The sequence below is a fragment of the Drosophila guanche genome, unplaced genomic scaffold, assembly GCF_900245975.1.
Source record: "Drosophila guanche unplaced genomic scaffold, DGUA_6, whole genome shotgun sequence".
Classification (NCBI taxonomy): domain Eukaryota; kingdom Metazoa; phylum Arthropoda; class Insecta; order Diptera; family Drosophilidae; genus Drosophila; species Drosophila guanche.
Window position 1 is genome coordinate 3,508,952 of NW_022995755.1, and position 9,584 is coordinate 3,518,535.

Here is a 9,584-nt window from a genome sequence, read left to right on the forward strand (position 1 = left end):
TTACTGTGCTGATGATAGCTCGGATAGTACCGCCGATGGTGTCCATTGCTCTCCAACGCATAGAACGCACTCATATCGCTGGTATCCAGGCCGAGGCCCGAACCGGCTCCGCCGGCTCCTCCACCGAGGGCTGCTCCGACACTGCTGCCCGCCGATGAGGCGCCGCTGGACAGACTGTGGTGGCTGTGGGCCAGGCTGCTGCCGGCGCTTCCCAGGCCGTTGGTGTGTGGGGAGACGCCGCCGCCATTGCTGCCGGATCCGGAGCCGCCGCCGCCTAAGCGCGGACTGTCGTACCAGCTGCGCGCGGCAGCCTCCGCTGTTGAGGTCATATCCATTTCGAGTATAATCTTGAAAGCTTTTCTGTGCTACTGTGGGGCGTATGGGAATTGGCTCCACTCCTTCTCCTTCTCTCTAGCTTCGGGATGGGTGGGTGTGTGTGTGTGTGTGTGTATGTGTGTGCTGCAGTGGCAAGTAGCGCTCGGTTCTCAGCAACCACACATTTTCCTGTTCACGCGCCTAACCACACAGAACGCGCTGCAATTTCAGAAATGTTTGTACTTTAGAAACTGAAATTTTGTGGCTTTCCTTTCGAGGTGTCTGCGCTTGATAAGATTTTAACGGTAGCTGGCGTTATCAAGTAGGTGCCCCAACACTCTGCACTCCTTATCAGGCCCCGAACGCACTTCAACGCTTTACATTTTGTTTTTGTTTTTGTTCAATTGTTTTTATAGCTACTTTATGGGTACAGTTGCGGTGGCAGTTTGTGCTAGGATAACCGCAGGTTGATTTACGACTGCTCCACAGACTGCCACCGTAGGAAAATTCGAGTATTTTTGGCAGTTTCTGCTGCAGTTGCAATTGCAGTTGCAGCCGGCCCTTTGATTGATGATCTTCACTGCATCCCAGGGGATCTAATAAACATGTCCCTGGCACAATATTCTGGGATTGTCTTTCTCTACTGTCACAATGTTTACACTGTCATAAAGCCGAGACAATTGTGCCTGTCAGACAAAAGGATCTCACAGTACATGTACCCGTATCCGTGGGATGTCAAAGACGGCGCCTGTGCGGATTGTGCGTGGGAGTGCGGAGTACCGAGGCAGGTGTGTGTGCGCGAATGTCTCGGTGCGTGTGTGTGGGCCCAATTAGAGTTTCATCTGAGGTTTATCTCTTCTAGCTTGAATTAGTACGGGCATCTGTGTGTTGTGTGGCCCCCCGCCCCGCCCCGCGCTATCGGAGACTATCAGACAATCAGACAGACAAGTTCTATTGATTTAGACAGGTAGCCCCAGAGGTGAGACAACATTTTTGGGGGAAATTTTTTCGGGAAATTTTTTTTTATCAGCCATAGATAGTACGAGAAGTGTGTGCCGTGTGCCCCGTTTGCGCCAGGTTGTGTGTGTGTGTGTGTGTGTGTGTGTGTGTGTGAGTGTGCGTGTGTGCACTGCACTCGTTGATTTCTTTTTTAAAAAATAGATTATAATCAACAGGAGTTGTGCTATTTGCTTTCTTTGTTTGCTTTGGCTTCGAAAAATTAATAATACAACCCATGGGTTGGACCCGACTTCTTCTATCTTTAAGGTACGTATTCCAGATGCCTATCGCTCGATTGACAATTGCGCTACAGAAATATGATAAGGCAACATAATTTGTTACCTCAACGCATGGCCCCTCCCTGCCCACCTCTCTCCGACCCTCTGGGGAGGCAGAAAGACAAACAGGTCTCTTCTCCCCCTGTACTTCTCCTATCCAACAATTTTTGATTTGCTTTCTGCGTGGCAGCGTTGAAACCCAATCAATTTATCTATCTATCAGCAGAAGCAGCAAGAGCAGCAGCAGCACCACCAGTACCAGTACCAGTACCAGTACCAGCGATACGGGAAAAAGAAGCAAACACTTTTCATTAAATGTCTTCAAAAATATTTGATTGTTGTTGCTGCTGTTGGTGTTTGTGTTGCTGTTGTTGGTTAGTTGATAGCAATAAATTGATAAGCCAGTTGCCAGATTTTTCAATGCCTGTGTCAGCCAGAATGACAGTATTTGGGGCTATGTATGGGTCCCTTGTGCCACTGATGATTGCTCGATAAGGCGCTCCGCTGAACCGTTAAAATCTCATCAATTGTTTGGGGGAAACTTTTGTTGTATTTTTTGATAGGATTATTTTGGGTTATTCCTTCATTTTAATCTTACATTTTAGCACATTTATTAGTCACACTGTTTCGGTCGTTTTGATTTGTTTCTCTGTTTTGGGGGCTCCTTCAGTTGTATCTCTGTTTTGGGAGTTGTATCACCGTTTTGGGGATCTCGTATTTGTATCTCTGTTTTGTTTTGCTTTTGCTTTTTGTAACACTTTTCTTTCTTGGCCCTGGCTCAAATTGGGTGTATTTGCCGACGCGTTTTGAGCTTTCTTCTGGGGTTTGCTTTTGTTTCTTTTGTTAGTTTCACGGAAAAACACCGCCGCCGACGTAAAACCAACGCGAACGGGGAACGGCACGATACGCTGCGGGTACGGTAAACGGTAAACGGTAAACGAACGGAACGGCGAACGAGACAGGCGAACACGATAGCGCTTCAGTTATATTTGCTCTGCTGTATGTTGCATCGAACACGTCAACGGTCGTCGTCCAACTGAACAGGCACGAGCGCGAAACAGGAAAGACAAGCGCGTTCGCGTTCAGCCACTCACACAGTTACACTCTGAGGCGCGCACACACACACACACAGAGGCTCGCTCGTTGTATCTGAGGGAGAAGCAACTCGTCTGACGAGGGCCGGACTTCGGTGCGTGTGTCGCTGTGTGCGCGTTTGGCACATACAAGATGGTCGCACCGTCAAGCAGTGCTGTGTGCGGTGCAAGCAGGATGGCTATACCGAGCTGGGTACGCAATATGCTTGTCACTCTTTCGCCTGGTGAGCGGGGCGTGTTTTTTTGGCCGTGTCGTGTGTGAGAGCAGCCAGCAGCAGGTAACCGGTTCGGTTCGGTTCGTTCGGGCTGCAGTTGCATGTCCGTTGGTTTGTTTGTTTGTGCAGCAGCAGCAGCAGCACAGCTCCATGATGTTGTTCGTGTTGTTGTTGCTGTTCGTCATGCTCGAGTGCATCGTTCAATAATCTCTTTGCGGCACGCCTCTCTGCACTTGGCATGGTGCCTCGGTTGCGTTTTGGTTGTCTGTTCGACGACGCTCTGCCTGCTCCTGCTCTACACTCTGCCCCCCTCCCACTCCCACTCTCACTGCCCTGTCCTGCCCTGTCCTGGCCTCCTATTCGGATGTTCGGCTGCTCTGCTGCCGCCTTTGCCCGGCTGTCAAACAGTGACAACAATCATCGATCGTTCCGTTTGTGATTATGTGGTTTATTTATGGGCTTTAACATGTGTGCAGATTTGTCTGACGATTTTTGAGTTATATGAATGCGTGTGAGTGGCTGCCTCTCTCTCTATCTCTTTTTAAGAGGGAGACAGATATAGAGAGAGGGAGAGCGAGAGAGATGTAGAGCGCGATATGTATGAAGCTGGCACATAAAACGAAATTTGCATAAATTAGCAGCTGGAAATGAAGCAAACTATAGAATTATGCCTATCCCATGCTTATTTGTATGCTTCCAACCCCATCCCAATTCCCACCCCCTGCACAACCTTCACCTCATCCAGCTAGCAGCATCTTTTGGCTGCCGAAAACAAAACAGAACACTCAAAATATAGTTTCCGTATCCAGATACAAATTATTAATATTGAGCTCGTTTATTTTGCTGGCAAGTTGGCTCCTCCGCGCTGGCTCTGGTACATGGTACATCTGCTGCGCATAAACAGCTCTCACACACACACTCAGCCACAGTTTGTGGAGGTGAAAGCTGCGGTCCTAAAGCATCGAAACTGGTCCTTTCTTTTGAAATGGCGCAAGGAATTCTCTAACTGAAATTTTAGCTTTATTTTATTGCCACAATGAATTTTAATTCAATGTCTTTAAATTTCTCAATGTTCATTTACCGATATATCAAATATTTGTCATTATAGAAGGGAACTTTTGGCCTTTAGAATTCAGTGATGATTTTCAGTTTTTTTGCAAGTGTACGTGAGAAACTTTTTGTTGGCGTTTTTCTGGTTCATCGCATTGATTTTCGCTTCAGAGCTGAACAACTTTTCGGCGCAGAAGGGTCAAGTGCTGCTGCTGCACCTGTAAAGTGGCACAAGGATGCTGGCTGCTTGGTGTGGCAAGAGGTAGAGTACAAGAGGGGGTACATGCACAGGAAGACAGCTGCACACAGAAAACTTTCCCAGGCTGACTTAACTTTACATGAATATTTTTGTATGTATTTTGGGGGCTTAAGCTCTCGCTTTTGAAGGCACTTCATAAGTTCATATGCTCGAAGCTGCGTATCTCCGCATCTAACGAGAACTGCCTGGGTTTTATGGCCAAAATGAACCGTTTGTCAAAGCCTCTGGGGCGACTACCTAGGCAGCAGCAGCAACAACAACAACAGCAGAAGCAGTTTATGTATGTAAATACTCACAGCCGCAGATAGCGCGCTCGATAGTTACAGATACATATTTTGAGATAAAGATACACACCAAAAAAAGGTGGCTGCCAAAAAAATAAACAAAAATAAAGAAAAAAAAACAAAACCTGTAACTAAAATCAGATCAACAAACGGCGCGAACACCAAACACGAGCGACGAGTCACAACAGCAACAACAACTAGAAACAACAACAGCCAGAGACAGCGACCAGAGACAACAAACAACAAACACAAACACTGCTGAGTGGTGTCGGTGTCAGGCAGAACAACGCAAACAAGAGCTCGCCATAATCTGCCGGACGATCTACAAAAGGATTCCCAGAGAGTAAGCCATCGCAGATCTTCGATGGGATGGAAATCGGGCATCTGTTCCATCGCAGTCCACAGATTAGATAAACGCCTGCACTATATGTAGATATCATCAGAGATCTGGCAAAAAACTCTGACAAACTATTCCCCCGACTTCCAGGCCATAAAAATCTCAATGGCGATAAGATTGGGCCAGTCAGGTCTATAAGAATGGGCCTAGTCACGTCTACTTAGGGGTATCAGAATTGATGAATTGTCACGTCTTGGTGTCAAGCACTAAACACTTGGCTGATAGCCCACGTCATCTTCAATTGGTCTAGTAAGTAGTAGCAGCCCCGAAATACATTTCCAGCGATAGCAGACTAAAATGGGACTGGCATTCCATATACAATAATTGTATGGAGCAGAATCAGCGTTTAATATATGGCTTGCTAGTATATAAAATACAATATATTGGGGTGTCTCAATGGATCAGCATGCCAGTGAAATGTGAATGAATAAATGAGTATAAATAATTGTGGGATTGGTATTTCCCAAGAGAAAAGTTGATAAGGAAATGTGTGCCACCTTCAGATATCTAAATGGTTTAATTGAATTTCGTATTAGTTTTTGCCTCATATCTTTCAAGGAAGTTCAAATGACGAGAGTTCTAGCTTGAACATTTGCTTTAAATGCTGAATTAAACTTTTAGTGAAAGCTATCCATTATATTCATTTAATTCTTTAAATTTACCAAAAATCTTTTTTGCAAGTCAGAACTTTATTTTGGATTATTCGCCAACTTTCTTTTCAACTTGAGGGCCATTATCTAAGCACCTGAACCCTTCTCCCTGTTGCCGTTCGGCACCCATGCTCGCATACACACATGTGTGCACGATTCTTGTGACTTTTACTTCGAATGCATATTTTTCCAGCACGTGCGCAGCTTTTCCGGCTCCGTCCGACATTCAATGTGAAGCCTCAAGTGGAAAGCCGTCAAGCAGAGACGCAGAGGAGCAGAGAGAGAGACAGACGCACGAGGTGGATGAGTGACATGGAGCTGGAGACCAGACATGGCTATCGTCATGCCCAAGCCATAGACCATGTGTGCACCGTCTGTGTCTATGTCTGTTCCCCCACTACACTCCCTCGCATACCATAGTACCCCTAAAAAGCTGACGCACGTTGCGTGTAATTCCGATTTTAATCGCATAAAAATGTTTTGTTTATATGTATAATTTAGTTTTAACAATTTACGTTAACCTTTTGTTACCATTTTTAATTTGCTCAGCGGTGCTGAGGTTGTGTATTCCACCATGTACTTGTTTGTGGTTGTAGTCCATAAGCAGCAACAATTAAATGCTCCATAAAATTGGTTTAAATACGCGTTCAGTTTGTCTCTCTGTGAGTACTCGTCTGAGTATGTGGCATATCTGTATCGCAGTACATACAGATGTACACATGTGTGTATATCTGTGTGCCCCTTGGTCTTTTATGCATATAGACAGTTATTATTACTGAGCTCACTTTATTGCTGCTTGCCTCTTTTATAATTATTGCCATGCGATAGAAATCAGCGACATTTTTACAGCATTTAAACAAAGCATAAATTCTGATTTAGTTCCAAAAGTGTCGCCTCGCCTGGCTTTTCCTATATGGCAGATTGAGTGTGTGTGTGTGTGTGTTGGAGTGCTTAAATATTGCATAAACATGGTTAAATAGAACAGCAGTGGCATCATCAGTAACAGCCACTGGCACAACCATTTATAAATACAATACAAATTCTATTTAAATTGCCACATGTAATTAGAAAATCCCTCTCTCCTTTACCCCACAGTCTGTCTGTTAAACATATTTTATAGAGGCCGTAATAATGGAACGAAAATGACTAGAACTAGGACTAGTATTGATTCAAGGGTTCAAGATTGATTGATTGGCATAAAGAAAGTTGCTAAATAAAATAAATTTTAAACATATTTATACTAAAATTTACTGCATATTTTACTTGATATTTGTATCTATCTGTTGGTACATCACTTTCACCAAAATTTCATAAGTATTAAAGTAATCCTTCATACAATTTTGACTTCATTAAGATACAAAATCTATTAACATCGAAGTATAATCACAGACAGCTACAACTAGTTGTATTTATCTATTTCTGAACATCTCCGTCTGGATGTTAATACCGCCCTAAAGCTCTTTCCGCTGAATCCAAATCCCTGGCTGCTCGTCTGTCATCAACATTCTCTATTTATGTATCACCCTTGGCAATAATCGGCAAACATTTCGCCCTCTCTCCGGCGTACTCCTCAGACTGTGTGCCACCATCTCTACACATAACTCCCTGCTGCCCTCTCTGATATGGCTGGCTTCTTGGTCTTCCATGTTGCTGTTGATTTTGTTATAGGCTGAGTATTTAATTTAATAACTATAACAACAAAGCGACAACACAACGGCAAGCGGCAAGCGGCAAACGGCAACAGCCGCCACAGGAACAACAACAATGTTGCAGCCGGGGCACAGTTCATACGTCATGTGCCAGTTTTTTGACTGCAATGCAGCGCCCGTTCCTCTTCCAAGTCCAACGTCCATGTCCCTGACTCCCAGCCCCCCCCCAGCCGTCTCGTCTGGCTCTCTATCCCTGCCCACAACCAATCCTGGCCATGCGTTCTAATTTCATAATAAACTTGGCTGCCAGCCCCAGTCCCAGTCCCAGTGCCAGTCCTAAACTCCATCCCGAAGCGTACGACGGCAACTAAAATTGGCTGGATCCAAAACCGCAACGGGTGTAAATTTCAGGTTGCCCCTCTCCGGCTTGCAGCCCCTCCAGCCCTGCTGTGGCAGTGCACCGCCAATGGCGGCACATCCTGTGCAGCTCGTAAGCACCTCATGCGCCAGGCTATAAATGTAAATTGCCTAAATGGGCAAAAGCTCGAGCATACGTTGGCCAGGACATGGATACTGCCAGGATGGGTTGAAGCAAGGGAAAACAGGAGGTGGGCCTCGGCATGGTCCTGGTCAGCACTTGCATCGTAAATGAAATCAGTTGGTGCGCGAATCCTGCATGGGTCAATTATGCAAATGTCCTCCACTCGCACATGAGTGTATCTGTGTGTCCTGACTGCATTTGTATGCTTGTTGTCCTGGTCAAAAGTAGCAGCAGGAGCAGGAGTCAGAGCGGGAGTCATAGCAGGAGTCCGAACTGTATGGCGAAAGTGATTTGTTGCCTGGCAGTGTAAATCTGTTTTCATATTAAGTATTTTAGCGGCAAATTAAGCTGGACAGAGGCAGGTCCTGGCTCTCAGTTGGCTATACCAGAACCGCAAATACATATGTAGATAGATATGTACTCAAAAATGTGTGCGATTGCCCGATGAAATGCAATGCCCAAGAATGAAACTTTCACTCAGAGGAAGGCACACAAAGGCTAGGGCCCAGAGACAGAGAAAAAAGAGAGAGAGCTTTCCATTTCGGCTGGTCAAATGGCAACCCCCAGAATGTTGCAGTTTAGCAGTCAAACAAATGCCCGGGCACGTATGTAAGGGGAGGCAAAAACAGAGAGTACGCGCAGTGCCACGAACAAAAGATCTGTCTAGGTTTTTGGGTGCTGGAGTTTGCCGACTCATATATTTAAAGCACGTTGCCAGCAGGACCGAATTCGGTAGCCCTTGTTGGGCCATCGAGGCTGTGGGGCTCTTTTATATTACAGGATATAAATGCTCATATTAGGCCAAAGGATTGGTGGTTTTAGCACCACACCAGTCCCTTGATTTGTGGTACCCTTTTGGCCGCTCCTGTGGCACCTCCTTTGTTTGCCCATCGTCTGGGCCGTGGGGTTTTTACTTTTCTGCCAATTCATGGAGCCTTGTCTGTGCTGTCTTGTCCTTCGTCCTTCGCCCTTCGCCCCACGGCGCTTGTCCGGCCTTTGTCCTGGCCAATACGCTTGGCAAATAGCTGGTCGAGCGCTCCTCCAACCCGGACTACACACTGGCTCGCCTTGCCTCATACATATGCATGCGAGTTTTCCGCTTTTCCATGGCTTGTCTGGCCGTCAGGATGTCGGCTTCCGCTTCACGTTTGTGCTTGTGTTCGTGTATGTCCTGCTCCTGAAAGCTTGGCTAAGCACCTGAGCAAACTTATTGTTAGCCTGCGCATTGTGTTCGATCGGACGAGCGACGACGACCCAAAAGCCGCGTCAAGGTTAGCTCCAGTTCCCTTCTGCCTGCTGCCTGCTGCCTGCTGGCTTCTGGCTGCTTGAAAATTACGATGTGTCTGCCAGGATAATTTTACGATTTCCTAGCACAAGGGGAGAATCCTCTGGGCCATTAGGCAATCAGGCTATTCGGCACGTCACAAGCACTGCAACAAGGCGATCCCTGGGATATCTTTTCAACACCTACAAACAAACCGATACAGATGAGACACCATCTTTATGATGAACGCTCACGATTCAGATACGCATCCAGATTCGGGCTTGCAAATTACTTAAAAACAAAACTCACAGCCAGGGGAAAATCTCAACTGATGGTCGTCCGTCCACTCGAGGAGATGCGACGCTCTCGATAAGGACGATAAGCGCTTACGCATTTCGCTTTAGAGATCTGATCTGATCCCAAACAGAGGCAGTGGTGAGGCGGAGGACGCTGGAACAGGGGCTGGGTCAGGGACCACGTAGGGCCGGAACAACAATAGCGAAAAAACAAAAACCAAACCAGCCTCTCTCTCTCTCTCTCTCTCTCTATCTCTCTCTGTGTCTCTGTGTGTCTCTTGGTTCTCGTTTTT

At 46.3% G+C, this 9,584-nt stretch overlaps 1 protein-coding gene across 2 annotated transcripts in view; it reads right to left on the reverse strand.

The window, feature by feature from the left end:
* LOC117589699 (GATA-binding factor C) overlaps window positions 1-2,617 on the reverse strand; it is a 36,309-nt gene extending 33,692 nt beyond the window's left edge. For both annotated transcript variants that reach the window (XM_034281861.1, XM_034281860.1), the window contains exons 1-2: window positions 2,191-2,617; window positions 5-534 (exon numbers count right to left, since the gene is read on the reverse strand). In XM_034281861.1, coding sequence (XP_034137752.1) covers window positions 5-335 — 331 coding nt within the window. In that variant the 5' untranslated portion in view covers window positions 336-534; window positions 2,191-2,617. The remainder of the gene's footprint in view (window positions 1-4; window positions 535-2,190) is intronic.
* Window positions 2,618-9,584: the final 6,967 nt, after the last annotated feature.